This window comes from Natator depressus, chromosome 1 (genome assembly GCF_965152275.1).
Source record: "Natator depressus isolate rNatDep1 chromosome 1, rNatDep2.hap1, whole genome shotgun sequence".
NCBI classification, from domain to species: domain Eukaryota; kingdom Metazoa; phylum Chordata; order Testudines; family Cheloniidae; genus Natator; species Natator depressus.
Window position 1 is genome coordinate 148,097,283 of NC_134234.1, and position 18,217 is coordinate 148,115,499.

Below are 18,217 nucleotides of genomic sequence, written 5' to 3' on the forward strand. Positions count from 1 at the left end.
TGTGCGGAGGGCCAGGCAATCCTAATTTGAGGGTTTAATCTAAAATTGAAGGGGCCTTGTGCTGACCATCTGCAAAGAAGCAGATTTCAACCTTAGTCCCACTGCAACAATACAGATCAAGCAAGAGGATCATAGCAACAACTCCAGTCATTCAGAACTAGAAGAGAGATAATCACCAACACAAATCCCTACAATGAGTTAGTGGGACAGAAAGAGCTATGGAAACTTTGGCTCTCTCACTCCTTGGCACATCTAGTGCTGATATTTCAGTTGGAATAGAAAAGCAAAGTGTATGACTGGTACAAAGTTAATAAAGAACTGATTTAGGACCTCATTCTCAGCATGGATTTAGAGATCAAACTTTACCAGAATAAGATCAAATCAAGAAGAATAAATTGCCCAGAACCCTTAACTTTTTTTTTTTAAAAGGCAAGCAAGCAAAATATGTTCAAAATTAAGCACATTTGGGTTTCAACAATTAGTTAGAAGGATACCTACAGTATGAATGAAAGAAACTAAGAGTGTAAATACGTATTACATAAAAACAATATATACATAGTACACAACCGATTCAAACCCATAAAGTAGACACTCTGCAATAACCTGAAGAGGGACTTACCACCCGCATGACTTAGCCCAGTAAATCACCAGTAAGTCATGTATGAGTGGAGCATCTCTTCGCTAATGGGTCTGTGCTACTGTAACTATATAGATGCAGTCACATTAGAGAAATCTGCAGCAATGAAGACAGGTCCTCGGTGATGGAGGTTCAGATATTGGACTGCCTATGGATCTGGGAACCAGGAACTCTTCAAGTCTCCTACCCTGACTCAGTATGCAGTTAAAGAAGTCATTTACTCTCTCTCTCTCTCTCTCTCTCTGTGTTTTACTATTAGTGAAATGGAAGTACTGTCTTATCTACCTACAGGAGTGTTACAAGGACTGACTGATTAATGCTGATATGACAAAGAAAATTGTAAATGATTATAATTTTTGTTAAATGATTATTGTTACTGATGTATAAGACACTCTCCCAGTAACAGAGTACTGTACAAAATGAATATATAAACATAGTAACACCTACAGATATCAAATGGAGGAGCATCCCACCAGCATGGAACCACATCAGAGAAAACCCTACACTTAAAAATTGCACAGGTACAAAGACAAGACATGTAATTCCTCTCACCCAGAATGTAAAGCCCACCCAAGAGTGCAAGTATAAATCAAATTGCATACATATGGAGAAGCTAGGGAATGGAAATTTTAAATGCTTACAAATAATAAGAGATTACATGTTTGTGACGAAGCGGGACTGTTCTTAATGTTTCCTCTGAATATTGTGGGGGTGCCTCGGTTTCCCCTATGCAGTTCTTAAGTATCTAGGTGGTGGGATAAGGATGTATTTTCGTTGCAGAGCCCTAGCGGGCAGGTGTGTGCAGGAGTCTGGACACAGAGAATGGCCAACACCCTGTTTCCTGGAGACTGATGGCCTGGCCCTTCCCCCCTTGCAAGGTGAGAGCTAAAGGGTTGAAGACAAAGAGATCAGGTGACCTCCTGGCCCGGGAAAGGGACAAAGCCCAGAGGAGGAGGCACTGGAGAGAGTCAGTTTGGGGCTGGCTGGGGACATGGAGTGAAGTACATATGTGGTTGTCTGGCTCACTGCCCCCCAAAAATGGACCCAGCTGAGGGGTCCTGTTCTCTGCACCTACAAGCTCTGTTTTAGACCATGTTCCTGTCATCTAATAAACCTTCTGTTTTACTGGCTGGCTGAGAGTCAAGTCTGACTGCGAAGTTGGGGTGCAGGACCCTCTGGCTTCCCCAGGACCCCACCTGGGTGGACTCGCTGTGGGAAACGCATGGAGGGGCAGAGGATGCCAAATGCTCCGAGGTCAGACCCAGGAAGGTGGAAGTTGTGTGAGCTGTGTGTCCTGAAGACAGTCTGCTTACAGAAAGGAGACTTCCCCGGAATCCTGCCTGGCTTCGTAGGGAGCAGTTCCAGAGCATCACCCGGGGACTCCATGACAATGTTATCTTCAGGATGATCAGAAGCCAGAATGTCTCCTTAAATAAAGATGTGTGACACTGGAGCTACAAGGTGATGAAAAAATTAAGAATGCTACTGCTTTCCAAAGGGATTGCAAATGGGTAATAGATGAGGCAGGAAGACTAATCAAGTGGTAACAATAGTCCAAGTCCAAGATGAGAACTTGGGCTAACATCTTAGCCACCAGTTCAGACACATTATGGATTTGGAAAGGTTAAAAACAACGATACCACCATGTTTCATTACTGATGTGGGCTGTAAGCAGACAAATCAATGCTGACAAACACCCATTTTCCAAACTAAGAGATTTGGACTAGTCAAGTGGAATGGACTTCCAGGATATGGGGACTGAGAATGTGGTGTTGACAATCAGCTCAGAACAGCAAAACTTCAATTTTGTCTATTCATTCCCAAATATTAATTGAGGGACAGTTATTTTAACTACAGGCAGAATTCTGGATTCAAATGTATTGGGGAGAGGTGGAGATTTCCAACAGGGACTGCCTCTTTTGTACCTTGGTTCATAAAGTCTCCACTCACAGGGCCATATAGTAACATCAGTTTTTAAGCAGAACTCCCCATTGGACTCAATAGGGAGTTCTGTTTAAAAACTGATGACACAATATGAAACACAGTCAAATGTTATGTAGTGCACAAAATAATCTTGGGTTGAGATTTGCATAGATGACCAAACGAGAGTGATGCATCAAAATCCCCTTAGAAAAAATCTCAATCCTCAAGTTTCGAAGGCTATTGCAGGAAGTGACAAAGGAGAGCTTAAATGGGACTTAAGTGAACATGGGCCTTCAGAGCTCTCTGTACAGAGGGAAATTTCATCCTACATGCATAATAATATTTTTAAAAGGAATATGCAGACTGTTGGACCGCTTTTATACAGAAAAACAAAAATGGGAATAGATGCCTTTAAAAATGAGAGTTTTATGTAATAAATATATGTTCCATTTTATAAGGAACTCTTTTTTTATACTACATGTATCTATGGAATTGCAGTGAAATAATTTATAATAAATGGTAACAAAGCAAGAACATCAGTTAACAGCAAGATTTCTTCTCTCTGTTTCTTCTATCTATATCACTAGTACTTAAGAGCTGATGTCACATGAATGCATTACCAGTACAAAATAAAATAGTATAAAATTGCTTCTTTTTAAGCTTAATTATTTCATACCATTTATATATATATATGAAATGATTAAGAGTGATGACTCCCTGTATTATACTACAAAGTCTATTTTAGAGACATGCAAAATTTGCTTCCTCAAAGACTTAAAACCCAATCATGCAAACAAGCACAGGAGTTACTTTATATATGTGAGGTTTCAGAGTAACAGCCGTGTTAGTCTGTATTCGCAAAAAGGAGTACTTGTGGCACCTTAGAGACTAACCAATTTATTTGAGCATAAGCTTTCGTGAGCTACAGCTTGAAGTGAGCTGTAGCTCACGAAAGCTTATGCTCAAATAAATTGGTTAGTCTCTAAGGTGCCACAAGTACTCCTTTTCTTTTTATATATGTGAGTAGTTCCTTAAATTCAGTGTGATTGCTCACATGTATAAAGTGATGGATGTGACGAAAGTTTGAAAATTGAGGCCTTATTGACCAGTATTAGTTGTATTGGTTCTGAAACATGATCCACATACATTGTAATAGTACAGTACATCACAGCAAGATACACAACATTACACATCAACGAACAGAGCAAGACTTTGGTGACTACAACAAAGTTGTTAGAAATTGTGCTAGTCTTTTCACTATGCCTAAATGGTAGATATCTTATATAATTTGGGATTTAAAAGAATGTTCTCCTTAAATTTGAACCCAAATGTAGATACTTAGATTTTGAAAGAATAGCTTTTTAAAATCCTAAACCCACCTGAAATATTTCCAGGGTATTTTTAACATTTAAAAGAAAACAGTTATTTTCACTCATAAAGTGTTTGCAACCCAAACATTGCAACACCCAGAACCTGAAATTGGTCATGAACAAAAGTGAAACTGAATTAACTGATTTTCATTGGACAAGCTGAGAGAAATGAAAAAAGAAAAGTAAATTAGGTTTTAAAATTCTTTCAGTTTTGAAAATCTAAGTTGTTGTTAGTAACAAGTACAGAATTATTACATTAAATGTGTCCTTTAATTCCCACCTGCTTGATCACAATTAACATACCTAGTATGTAATTATACATTCCTCATGAAATGCCTCTGGGATAGATATGCTAAGCAGGGGGACTATAACTCCCATCAGCCCTCTTCCCACTGCATATCTCCTTTCCCCTGGCCAGGGAAGGGGAATGGTGCTGAACCAGGAAACGGCTGGACTCTGTTTGGAAGTGGCAGCTACATGGCCACTGAGGTCAGGGAAGCTGAAGCAGAAGTTGCATGGCTAGCCAGAAGCTGCACAGAAGCTAGATGCTAGAGAGGAATCCCCAGGGACTGTACACAGAGCCGCCTGTGTCCAGGCTGGGATGCTGGACGATAAAGCCAGGTGTAGGTCTGCATGGTACTTATGGGGGAGAAGCAACAGCTGGGCAGAGAACCAGTCCAGAGAGGCCCCCATAAGATACAGTAACTGAGCCTGGCCTAGAACCCTGCAAGCTCCTATGCGCTCAAATAGAGACTGGACTGGAAAGGGCACCTCAGGCATTAGGCATGAGGAGCCCTGTCTCTCGATTTGACTGCCCCAGAGGCCCAAACAAGAACTTCCATTGTTCACTAGAACGGTAATTGTTTAAGGGCTTGTCTACACTACTGCTTAAGGCGATGTAACTTACATCACTCGGGGGGTGAAAAAGCTACCCTCTGAGCGATGCAAGTTATATCACCCTAAGCACTGTCCACACCAGCGCTAAGTGGGCAGGAAACACTCTCTCACCGACATAACTTCCTCCTTTGGTTGAGGTGGAGTAATTATGCTGACAGGAGAGCGCTCTCCTGTTGACATACCACATCTTCAGCAGAAGCAGTGCTGCACCAATGCAGTGCACCAGTGCACCAATGTAGCACAGTAGCTTAGACTAGCCCCCAGGTTGTGTTCCTCAGGTATCTGCAACCTCTCCCTTTCCTGCCAGGCCTAGTACTTACTGAGACCCGCCAGGGCTAGCACCTGCAAGGCCTAACTACTGAAGCACCAACAGAGCTTGCCCCCAAGTTGTGGTGCACTTGCACGCTGTGTTTGGTGTACTGAGCAGCCCCAATAATTACACTTCTTTCAATGCACAGCTACTAATGTATTTGAAAATCTAGATGTAGATTTGTGCCCTTAAGGGGACACACTATACATGCCATAGGAAACAATCACCCCTACACTGATCCTGGTGGGTGTTTTTATAACAAAGATTTAGTAATAATTTTATTATTTTAGGGGTATCACAAAATTTGCAAAGTCTATGTGATTTTTAACCAGAACAATTTCATACATATTTTCATTATCCAGAATGTGCCATACAAAACAGAAAATGAGCCTTTAACATATAAATGCTCTTCTCAATTAAATAAAATAAAAATAAGTAGTCCTGGCCCCTTTTACATTAATCACTTACTTGCAACTCATATTTAAGTCTTTGCCTTTTCCTATCTGAGCATAGCTTCAGTTTCATATCTATTTAGAAATTCTGCCAGTTTCTAAGCTATTTATAAGCACGGTGTTAATTCGACCTTGAAAAGTATCACTCTCCACCCTGCTACCCAGTAAAGTGAAGTGAACCTAAGCACTCAGCTTAGGTTCTTCATTCTTAATTAAAAATAGCTTTATCTGCTCAATTTCTTTGCCAAAATAATACTTCCGTTTTAGGATAATATCAGCAGAAGTCATAAAAGAAGGATAAAATGTCTCAAATTGCCGAGAATAAAAAAATGTATTTCCTTTTAATAAAGAGGTTATTCATTGTAAATATGTGAAAGAGCCATGCAAATGTTGTGTGTTTCAGTTCTTCAGTGTTTTGGGGAATTCCTGAAAAAGAAAATCTTTTTCTATCCACAGAACTCTGAATTGAATGTGGTTGTGAAAATACATAATATACTGAATGTTAACATACAGTAGCTCTTTCATATACTGTAAATAAACTTAGTTAATCTCTTTTGGAAAATAGGATAAAGCCAAGGATGGGTCCTTTGATTTGTACAAAAGTTCTCCACTGAGCCCTCTGCTTGTAAGGAATGAAATAAGAGAAATTATTTGTGTCATTGTGACAGTGGTAATGAAACATTGGAAGAATTTCTTTCTTCCAATGCTGAACAAGAAGAAACTTTATTAGAATAATGAAAATAGTATTTTCTCTAACACTATTCTCTCAGCTTCTCAGTAGAACTTATACCTAGGACACATCCCAGCCTCCTCCTGTTTAGCATCCTGCTACAGATTTAAAGTAACAGTACACATCCTCAGAGTTTGTAATACAGAATTTAGATCAAAGAATGATGAACCTGAAAAAATGTGCTAAGTGAAATGCAGAAAAATTATTGACACTCCTACACCAGATACAAAAGAAATTAAGTATAGCCCACTGAGTGTGATAGCAAGGAACTAATAAAGCAAATAAGATGAGACATTTCTAATTACTTTAAAATGTCAACAAGTGATTTGTGCAGTTATAAATAGCTATATACCTCTCCTTTTGCTACATTTACAAATCTCCAAAAACAAGTTAACCATAAAGAAACAAATCATCATTAAAGCAAAACAAAGTAGAGTATCCTTTCTAAAAAGTTATCTGACCAGCAAACTTGTCATCTCTTTTCTTAAGATTATCCATATGCAAAGACTAACATGCTAGGCCTGATTCTCTTCTCATACCCAAGTAACTTAGGAGTAACTCCATTGAAGTCAGTGGAGTTATTGGTGGAAAAGGAATATCATGACCACCACAAAGCTCTTGTGATGAAATTACTCCACCCACATAGACACCAAGTATCTGGGCTCTGTATGAGTGGCGCACAGTACATGCAAAGAATTTCTTGGAAAGGTTATTTGGACTCTCTGCAGGCAGAGTGCAGAGCTGTTAGCGACGTGAAATCCACTTCCGACCTTTCCATCCCCACCAAGCCAGGGCCAGGCCATGGGTCTGCTATGCAGTCCATCTCTCCAGCTATGAGCACAGAGTACTGGGGCCAACAAGATCAAAATAAAGATGGATCTGCAGCATCTCTCCTTATGGCTCTCGTCAGACAGATCCTTTGCACATCTTGCAGAGGTTCACAGACACCCCCGTGAAGTCACTCCATCAGCAAACCTCCATAGCAGTCCCTTACACAGGCACTCCATACTACTATAGGTGACTTTTCTGTGCTATTTACTTGCTTATATTGTTCCCATCATCATGCATCACTGGTGCTGCCCCTTTTGATCTTTGTATGTTGTAGCAGATTCTTAGGCACTTGGGAATATTTTACCTAAGGCCAATCCTGCCTACATGAAGCCATTGTCTGTGAACCTGCACTATTGTGGCTGTATAAACAGTTTTCTTAGGGTTGAATACAAATACTTTGTTGAGTCATTGCTCTGTTTGTGACATGAAACTGAATTTTGGCACTCAGTACCGCTATCTAAGTCTACAAATGCACTGAAAGCAGCCATTCATGGGAAAAGACAGAAGTAATTTTACAAACCAAATATCTAATACCACCAAGTTCTGCTGCTATCTTAGAACAAGAAAACTTGGAGGCAATAACTATTTTATTAAATATCAAACTCCAAATAAGGCATATTAAAATAAAATATATTTATTAATTAATTCAACAAAATGGCCCAGAATATATTTTTGTACTTAAGATTCACAGCTAAGGGGTGGAGAGTTATCATTTTCATAGAATCATAGAACTGAAAGAGACCTCGAGAGATCATCTAGTCCAGTCCCCCGCACTCAAGGCAGGACTAAGTATTTTATACACAAAGATCCAAATATTACTTGTTTTACCCACGTAAAATGCCAGTTAAGGCCCCCATTCTACAAACTACTGTTGTGATAGTTGGGCCTACAAATTTAGCCGAATTGTGAGCTGAACTGTAAAAGATAAAAGTTCATAAAATGTCAACAATAACCTATAATAAATTTTGATGGGAATAGTTGTGGAAGGGAGAAAACAAGTGAATTAATCCAAACAAAAAGATCTACTGATATAATTCAAGACTTTTAAAATCATAGTAAACAAGAAAATAAGAACTAAAATCTTAGTAAATGAGAAAAGTGTGAAACCAGAAATCAGTGAACCAAAATTGTTGTATCAGAGACTAGGTCTAATTGGTGGAAAAAATAATGAAGAGATAGGCTATTCTATCCATCACTCCTTCTGTGGGTCCTAAAACAAAGAGACTTTGGTGGGAAAATATGGAAAAACAGAGGGAGGCTACTGGAGTGATCTTCACTGTCATCCCCACCATTTGCTGTGATCCCAGACCTTCTTCATCCTAATTCTGAGAGATCTCCCAACCAGACTGGACCAGAAAGAGGGACCCAAATGGCATTGCCACCTCTGCCGGCTCCAGCTTAATCCCAACCACCACCTGGGATGAAATGGGATCAGACTGTAAGAGCAGCAGCAGCTTCACCCCTTCGTAACTAACTTCTTCTCTCACAGTGGTTCTCAACTCATTTACCATTGTGGGTTGCAAACGCAGCTCTTTGTGTGTTATCTGAGCCGCATCCACACAATAAAGATACTACACGCCCTGAGGATGTCACATAGGCCGCAGCTGTGTGCTGCCTGGGCGGCAAGTGACCTGCGGGCCGTAGGTTGAGAACCACTGCAGGAGGACAGTTATTACTATCTTGAACTAGGATAGCCAACTTTGTAATATTTAAAAACCGGACACTCCAGCAGGAGTGGTGGAACCTCCCCTGACCCATCTCTTCCCCCGAGTCCCCACTCCAGCCCTGCCCCCGTTCACTCCTCTTTTCCCTTCCCCCTGTAGCTCACTGCTCTTCCCCTCTCTCCCCCACCTCTTCCCGGGTTGGGAAGAACTTGCCTCCCTGCCTCCCACACCTGCAGTAAGCGGACTTTGGGCGTCCGGTCAATAGATCTGACCGAACACTATCAGGTCCCATTTTCAACCAGACTTTCCAGTCGAAAACCAGGCACTAGGCCACCCAATCTTTAACACATTCAGAAAGACTGTCAAACTAGGGGGTTTTTCCTTGCAAGATTCTCTCCAGCTAAAGGGAAAGAGAATAAGGAATGTTGTTAAAATAAAGGTCTTATTTTACATTCCAAATGCTTTAATGGGTTTTCCTTATTCATTCCTGTATCTTTAGTAAAACTTTTAAAAGAATTTTAATGGTTTGTATGCCACAATGCCAAGGTCTCTGCATGCCAAACCCTGGACCATATTTAACATGTTTAATGTTTGACAGTGACTGGGTTACATTAACACTTTTTGCCCATTTATTCCATCTAAGTTAATACAACACTGCCCCATATAGGCAGCACCCTGTGTTTATCCGAAATGGCACTGTAATCAGTGGGGGTCTGTGCAAAGATCCATTTGCACAAAGCAGCTTGCAGGACCAGGGCCTAAGACAAGATGAGTTTCACATAACACAAACAGAATTTGCAGTACAATTTTCAAGAGCACCTAGATGATTTAGGAGCCTAAGTCCCACTGATTTTCAGTTAGACTTAGGATATGTCTACACTGCAGTCAATGGGTGTGATTGCTGCTTGTTGGGGGGAGGGATAGCTCAGTGGTTTGAGCATTGGCCTGCTAAACCCAGGGTTGTGAGTTCAATCCTTGAGGGGGGCCATTTAGGGATGTGGGGCAAAAATTGGGGATTGTGCCTGCTTTGAGCAGGGGTTTGGACTAGATGACCTCCTGAGGTCCCTTCCAACCCTGATATTCTACGATAAGGCACTGTGCTGTATGTATCCAGCTAGCTCTAATCATTTACCCTTAGTCTTCATAGAAGAAAGTCAAATCTATCCCAAAGATATTAGCATCTAGTGGTCTGTAAATAATATAGGTTTGCATGTTAAAAAAAAAAGGGGGGGGGGCACCAGGATGCATAAGTTTACAGATGTATGAACAACTTGAGATGTATCATGCACTTGATCATTTGGTCATTGATGTATTGCTTCCAAGCAAAGTAAAACTTAATTTTTATTTAATAAAAAAATCCCCCAAAACAATTGGATACAAAGTTTCCTTTTTAAGCCAGCTGCTCTCGCTTTTCCAACTCCACTGAACACAAGCTTCTAAGACCTTGTGGGACTATTCTTTAAGTGATGAGGAAGAAAGTGTTTTCATCAGATGAAAGAAGATATACTTGATGTGAAATGCTTAACACTTTTTTTAAAAGGTGCTATACATCGGACATTACTTTAGCCAATCAATCTTCAGACTACAAGACAAGCACAGTATTACAGGAAATCATGTAATCTATAATTTATTCACCGTGTAGTGTATGCCTGGGAATTTTCTGCATCAGATACATGACCTTGCGCTGAGATTCTTATAGAATGTTTACGGTGTTAAAAATAATTGCTGGGCATTCATTCCAATAATTACAGAAAGCTAGAAACCGTAGAATTACATGTGGCTAGTGCAGAGAAAAGGAGGGAGACAAAGACTGAAGACTACTTTTCCAGGTAAAAAGAATCTAATCTCTCCTTTTCTGAGCTCCTATATACACACCACTGCATTTGGCTTATAATATTTCAACAACTAGAAATGGGGGCAGGGAAGATGAGAGAAATACACTTCACATTGCAGTATGAATGTCATTATTTTCCAGAATTATCATTATTTACCAGAATTAGCAGAGTGCTTAAAGCGAATGGGCAATTTTTTTCCTAACATTTGTAAAACTCATTCCAATGTACCCTGTGGAAAAACTATTAGCACTTCAAAATCGCGCAAAGAGCATTTTCCATCAAAATGATGGTCTTTATATTACTGATCTGGAGCAAGCAAAAAATGAATGTAGCAATACAACCTGACAGACCCTACTCGCTCCTGCTTGTTAGATTGGATCCTATGTGATCATCTTTGGCCAAGGTTACAGTCCACTTGGTTCTAAATATAAGTCTCATCAAATATTTAACCACTTCTATTATCATTAGCTTTAAGAGCAGAAGAGCATCTGGAACCAGATTTTTTTTTTCTTTCAAATAAGCACACTTTAATAGAAGAATAAGCATTATCATTGTAAAAGTGATAATGCACAAAAGCAGTGGCAGTAATTTGAAGTAGGTTAGGAGAAACTTTATTGAAAATATTTTTCTTGCTTTAAAAAACACTGTTGGGTGTCTTTCTTTATTTGAACACATGCACACACACCCCATGTGTGTTTGCTTAGTGAGAGTATTGCTGGGTTCCATGTATATGCTTCCCACTTGGGTGACTGGAGAACGTTTGCCTATGTCACACCAAAAGGCCTGAAACACTGTGTTTCATGGTATGCTGTAGTGGGAACATGTGTAGCCTAGAAGAACAAGCATCGGATTTGCTGTGAAAAGGTCCTGAGCTCTAATCCTGGTTCTGTTAGCCAGATCTTGGTCTTGGACAAGTCACTTTGTCAGTTTTCCTACCCATAAAACAGGGAACATATTTACATCATGGGGCTGTTGGGATGATTAATTAGTTAGTGATTCTAAGGCACTTCAAATATGTTTCAAGCACTATATAAATACTAATTTATTATTATTATTATTATTATTATTACCAGAACTTCATTGGTGGCAGGTTTGAAGTAAGTATTTTACTTTTGTGCTGAGTCCACGTAAACTGCCAATTTAAAAGAGGTGATCTTGTTGAAGGATGGATTAAATAACCCAACAGGCCCCTAAGCTCCAACCTGATCTATTGAATTACTATATGAGGATTAATGTTTCTCTGCCACTGACAGAAAAGAATGCTAAAAATGTTTGTATCCTTATAGGTCAGTATTATTCCTTTGGGGGGTAGGGGAAATGTGTATGTTCTGGAATTATGGAAATCTAAAGAAAAATCACTAAAAATCAATTTTCTCTCAAGGCAGAAAAGAGAAATTGTGTTTTATTTACTTTGACATATAACTTTTTTTGGATGTACAAAAGTTTTCATGTTAGCAATGGGACTGAGTATTAATTTTCCATTCCTGTTTAACTACCTTTTTTTTTAGACTTAATAAAATTACATTTGTTCTGCTTATGCTACTTTATAGCAAGCCAGAAGAGGATACTGAAGTGACTACCCATCTTGCTGCAAATATGTGTCAATACCTACTCACTTAACGCAAAGATCCATAGCTTCCAAGGACAAAGTCACTTTTGAGCTAGCAACTTTGCTTTGAAACAATTGATCAGGTTCAAAATAAGCATGTATGTGTCATCCAAGACTATTGACCATGTTAGTTCAGAAATTTTCACCTAGTGTATAATTTAGGTTAAACTCATGCAAGTGATCTGACACCAAACAAGGTCAGTTCTACTTTATTTTTTTAAGAACAGCTTACTACATTAGAATAGGATTTTAAGCATAAATCTACAGTTAAATAATTTTTAATATGCACTATGTTCCAAGTTAAGGATGGATTATCATCTTATCTTCAATGACTTCTGACTACTAAATTTAAAGATCTATAAAGACCTTGTTGTATTTATTCCCTTGGGGTTGTTTTGTCTTTTAAACCTTCATGGAAAGTTGTAAAGAGTATAATTTTCTTAAAGGAAATTAAATGTGGCAAATATGTGTATTTAGGTGGTTTACTAAAAAGAATATATATGGGCCCTATAAACCAGAAAACCTTTACACTTGTTAACTATATTCATAAATAGTTTTATGTGCATTATTGATGCAATAAGCCATAATGCTCCCCAATGAGCCATTTTGGTCTATGAAATACATGTGTCTATATTTAAACCAAAATACACAATGTTTACCTGCTATAAATGGTTCCTTCAGAACTGATCTATTTACCAGTTCATATTTATGTATTTTTGATTTGACAGACTATATTGGCTAAGGTCTACTGTTAAAAAAAACAAACAAACAAGTATCTCATGGTTCTGCAGAACAAGCTATTTAGACATACCATACCATTTTTATATAAGATGCATTTAATTATATAGAAAAATCATGAAAAATTAAGTGTGCATGGTCAATAACCCCTATTTAAACATGGACTTCTTTTGCCTTAAACACATTACAATTTAAAAAGAGCCCAACCCAAATCAGAATAATAATCTGCAAGATTCTGTTTAAAAATAAAGCCAAAGAAAGCATCCAAATCCTGTAAATCCTTGGTGTTAGTCCCAAATATTTAAAAATCAGAAGGATGAATTTAAAAAAAAAATGTACAGGCATATTTGCACATAGGCAAAACTCTGCATATTAAGTTTTTGCCCCAGAAAAAATTTGTATTCCAGCACAACTCCTAAAATACTAAATTGGCATAACCAACTCTTGCAATTGTATTGCAAGTCTTGTGATACTTTGTGACTTTTCCTTAAAGCCCCAGCTTCTGGAGATGTGTGATTAGGTAAGAATATCAACTTTCATTTGAAAACTAAATTAAGGTTCTAGCCCTCAGGGTTGCTGAGAAAAAATTGAAAACATCACCCAAGTGAACCCTAAAGACTCATAAGCCAGGAGGCAAATACAAAGAACCCTAAAATGTATTTACATTTTTTAAAAATATCATACTTTTTAAGCCAATCTCGTGATTTTGTTGGCCTGACTCATGATTTTTGAACACATAGGGCTGGCAATACCAGAAAGTATTCACAAAGCTCTAAGTATAACAATGCTAAGAAAGACATGGGGTGCTTGGTTAAAATTATTTAAAAAAAAAATCCTCAAGAACAGATGTATACTGTATGCCAAGTGATGGAAGCATTGGCATGGATGAAAACAGGCAAAAGGAATTATTTTCAGCTACAGCCCATGCAATCACTCTCAGTAAATTCCTTGCTACAAACACAACAAAGTTGCTCTTTTGATAGCAGTTGGGAACCCTAAGTCTAGTTATGACAAAAGTTTCCAAACTATACTGCTTAATATTCTTCATGTAGTAAGAAATTGCATTTCAAATATTAAGCAAGAACACATGATGTCATGGAATATGGGTCTGATCTAACTCTCACTGAATTCAGCAGGAGCCTTTCCATTGACCTTAATGAGTTGTATCTGGCTCTAAAGAGAAGCGGGGCAGAAAGAACAGCTCAGTTTCTCATATTTCAGGTTCCCTTTGAGAATAGGATCATGTGCCAAACATGAGGAAAGTAAAGGTCTTGTTCTAGTCACCTTAAATAAAACAATCATTCACTTCTTCCCCAGTAGCTTGTGAAACCTGGCTCTCCTTAAAGGAAAATGAGCAAAGCTGTTTCAAAGAACTGGAATAGAATCTAACAGTCAAGAATTTTTGCAAGAGGTGGAGAAAGGGTCAGGCGAGGGCAGCAGATCTGTCCTAATTTTTAACATGCACTGTCCAGCAAGACTGCATTTGACATCCTACCCCATCCCCCTTTCTCCACCCACCTGCCTCCCTCTGTCTTCCATAAAAATAGAAAAGGTAGATGACTGACAAAGCAATTAGAGACAGATTAACAACCCTCAAATGCTGCTTTGCACTGTCCAGCTTCTTTTAATTCTCCACATTCTTTTGTGGGGAAGGGGCAAACACACAGTGAAAGAAAAGGGGGGAGATAAAGCCATCTGAAAAGTCTTTATGCAATCAAGGGGATATTATTTCAGGAGACAGAGAAGGGGCAAAGGATTCACGTTGCTAAGGAGACACTTCGAAGCTGACATTCCTACATAAATTTACATTTATACTGAAGAAAGAAAAGAAAGCTGTCCTCCAAAGTTTGTTTAAATTCCCTGGTAACTGAACCAAGATGACATTTTTGAGAGTAATTTTTGCATTACATAGTCTAAAACAAATAACACTAAACCCCACCAAATGTTACCCCAGACACTGACAATGAATAAAATAATTTAAGACAACCAACGAGGGGAATTCTGTAATATTGTTTTCAAGCAGAGCTTAGATTGGTTCTGAGAACTACAAAAAGATTTCAGAGAAACCAGGAAAAGAAGAAATCCATGCATTAAAAACATACAGTGCAAAACCAGGCAAACAGATAATGATTTCTTCCCTGCATGGTTACCAAAAATCTGAGGGCAAAGACTGACCCAAATGGATGCTTTTGCAGTTTTTTCTGTGCAGATTTTGATTTAACTTGTAAATGTTTCCATTGGGACTCCAGAAGTTTTTGCAATGAAGCCTAGAAAAACCCGTAAGAGAGCAGATTTTTTTAAATGAGTGAAATCCAAGAGGCAGCTTGTTTGTTTCATTCACAGACCGTTTCTGAGTATCCCAAGCAGTTTTTAAGTAGGAAAGGTGTCCCCTCTCCCCCCCCATCCATGAACAAAAAGTTGAAGAAACACCAAGAAACCAAAACGAGAGAAGTGATAATAGGGCGAAAGGAGTATGAAAGGAGACAAAAGGCAGGGGTGAAAGTAAAATAAAAGACATGCAGGTATGGGGGCCCAGCTCCGGGCAGAAGGGGTGGGGCTGGGGGTCAGCCTCCCCCAGACAGCCCTTCTACACTGCCCGGTCCGCGCCAGTCCAGCTCTGGCGGTGATTTAAAGGGCAGAGCCCCAGGCCCTTTTAAATCGCCAGCCCCAGGGCAGCTCTCCACTTTGCCCCCCCCCCACGTTGGTGGCCCTTGGGGGGCAAAAGGGGCAGTGACAGCACATTAACGTTGCTGCCCCTTTTACCCCTCTCTTGTCGGCGGCCCTGCAGGTAGGGTAGCTTTCCTGGAAAAGGTTTCAGAGTGGTAGCCATGTTAGTCTGTATCAGCAAAAAGAACGAGGAGTATTTGTGGCACCTTAGAGAATAACAAATTTATTTGGGCATAAGCTTTCATGCGCTAAAACCCACTTCATCGGATGCATGCAGTGGAAAATACAGTAGGAAGATATATAGCGATAGATAGATAGATAGATAGATAGATATACACACCGAGAAATGAAAAAATGGGTGATCACCTTAATTGATCACTCTCCTTAGTGTATGGCAACACCCATTTTTTCATGTTCTCTGTGTGTGTGTATATATCTATCTATCTATCTTCCTACTGTATTTTCCACTGCATGCATCCGATGAAGTGGGTTTTAGCCCATGAAAGCTTATGCTCAAATAAATTTGTTAGTCTCTACGGTGCCACAAGTACTCCTCATTCTTTTTCCTGGAAAAGACATACACTTTCTAAGAAGGGAAGCACATAACCAGGGGGGAAGAGAGGAGCAAAGGGATGACAGAATCCAGAGGGTGTCTGCTCAGGATAAAGTAAAAAAAAGCAAAACTATTTCTTGTAGGCTGATCTAGGGTGATCAGATGTCCTGCTTTTATTGGGACAGTCCCAATATTTGGGGCTTTTTTCTTATATAGATGCCTATTACCCCCCACCCCCAGCCCGGTTTTACACACTTGCTATCTGGTCACCCTAGGCTGATCTGCAGATCACTGGGCTGGAAGCCCCAACTTTACAGGCAGATCCTGCTGGTCACTTTGGAGGGGAGAAGTGATATAACCCTTGTTCTCCAAGAACTGCTCCTTCTTTGGTGAACAACCACCACCGGTCAAAAACCAGAACTAACCAAAACTCAGGACCTTTTGGCATAACAAAGACAAATGCAGCCACCTAGCTGATTTACAGAAACTACCCATTCTTAACCCGCTCCTGCCTCCCTGACCACAAAATAGAGAAAGGGCATGAGTGGTACATGGAGCTCTCTGCACATATGCATTATTCACAGATATCACTTTCTATCCATTTGGAACTAGCGAGATGGATGGGGAGGAGCAGAGGTGCAGGACGGGGATGCAGTATGGCCGAGTGGAACCTGGAAGGCAGCGCTAAAGGAGGAGACAAGGGAGACTGGGACGCATCTGTAGAGGGAAGAGAGGGCTGGGACTGGGATGCAGCACCGAGGAGGCCAGGCAGCAGAGAGGGAGACTGGGATGCAGTCTGGCTGTGGAGGGGGACTGGGATTCGGAGACAATGGTGGCAGATAGGCAGGCAGAGGAGGATACAGTGCAGGGTGGAAGGGCTGGGGTTGGAATGTGGTGCTAGGTCGGAGGGGCGGAGTGGAATGGCTAGGATCTAATGGGTGGGAAAGCTGGGTATGGGTGGATATTCTGGACGGTTGCAGGGTGGGGTGCTGGATACGGGTCGATGGAGGGTGGGATGGCGAGGTCGGAGTGACTTGGGGTAGAGGTGCTGGCTGGGTGGGGACACGGGCGGCTGGAGGGGGGGATCGTGAGGGGGAGCTGCCGGGGAGCGGGAAAGCAGGGATGCTGTAGCTCACCGCTGTGCAGGGTGGACTCGCAGAGCCAGCTGTCCAAGTTGCCGGGCTTGCGGCAGGACTCCCACAGGGACAGGTAATACTGGTGGTCGGCCGTGACCCAGGCCGGGCTCAGCACGGCTCCCAGATCCAGGCACAGCGACAGGAAGATGCACATCAGCCCCACCAGCTTGAGCGGGGTCAGCACCGACACGCGCACCTCCTCCATGCCGCTGCCGGCTGAAGCCATGGGGGCCGGGGCAGAGCCGCCGCCGCCGCCCGCTACACCGGCCCGGCAAGAGGGGGAGCCGCGCTGGTGAACTGCAGCCAGCCCAGAGCCCCGCGGCGGGAGCGGGGCCGGGCGGGAGGCTGGACCCCTGCCCCGAGCCCTCCCGGGTCACCACGCGCAGCAGCGGCCGCGGCAGCAGCAGCTCCCGCCAGTCCCCCGGCTCTCTGAGCGCGCCCAGCCCCGCTCCCCGGCTCTGCCCAGCTCACTCCTCCCTCCCCTCGTCTGGGGAAGGCGGGGGGGGGGAGCTTGCACCGGGGCCCCCCTCCGAGCCACGCACGTCACGCCCAGGGCTTCCTCCAGGGAGCGGGGGAAGGAAAGGCGGCGAGCCGCCTGGCCCTGCCCTGCTCTCCGGCACACGCTGATCTCCCCAGCCAATTGTGGGGAGAGTCGCCCCAGCCGGTTTGCCTGGCTCCTGCGAGGGCCGTGGTGGTGGGGAAAGGGGCGGCCGTGCAGGGATGTTAACGCAGATTAACTCCCCCCCTCCGCCCCCCGTCAGCTCCTGCGCCTGGTTCGCTGCGATCCCCTCCCCCCGATAAAGTTTTTGGGAACTTTTAGCTCTTCTCCCCTTCGCCACCCAGGGCAGCCTCCCTGCTCACCCCT

General features: G+C 41.6%; 1 protein-coding gene across 1 annotated transcript in view; it reads right to left on the reverse strand.

Annotated features, from left to right (window-relative positions):
- TMEM47 (transmembrane protein 47) overlaps positions 1-17,693 on the reverse strand; it is a 35,095-nt gene extending 17,402 nt beyond the window's left edge. The window contains exon 1 of the mRNA XM_074968640.1: positions 17,353-17,693. Coding sequence (XP_074824741.1) covers positions 17,353-17,578 — 226 coding nt within the window. The 5' untranslated portion in view covers positions 17,579-17,693. The remainder of the gene's footprint in view (positions 1-17,352) is intronic.
- Between the last annotated feature and the right edge of the window lie 524 nt (positions 17,694-18,217).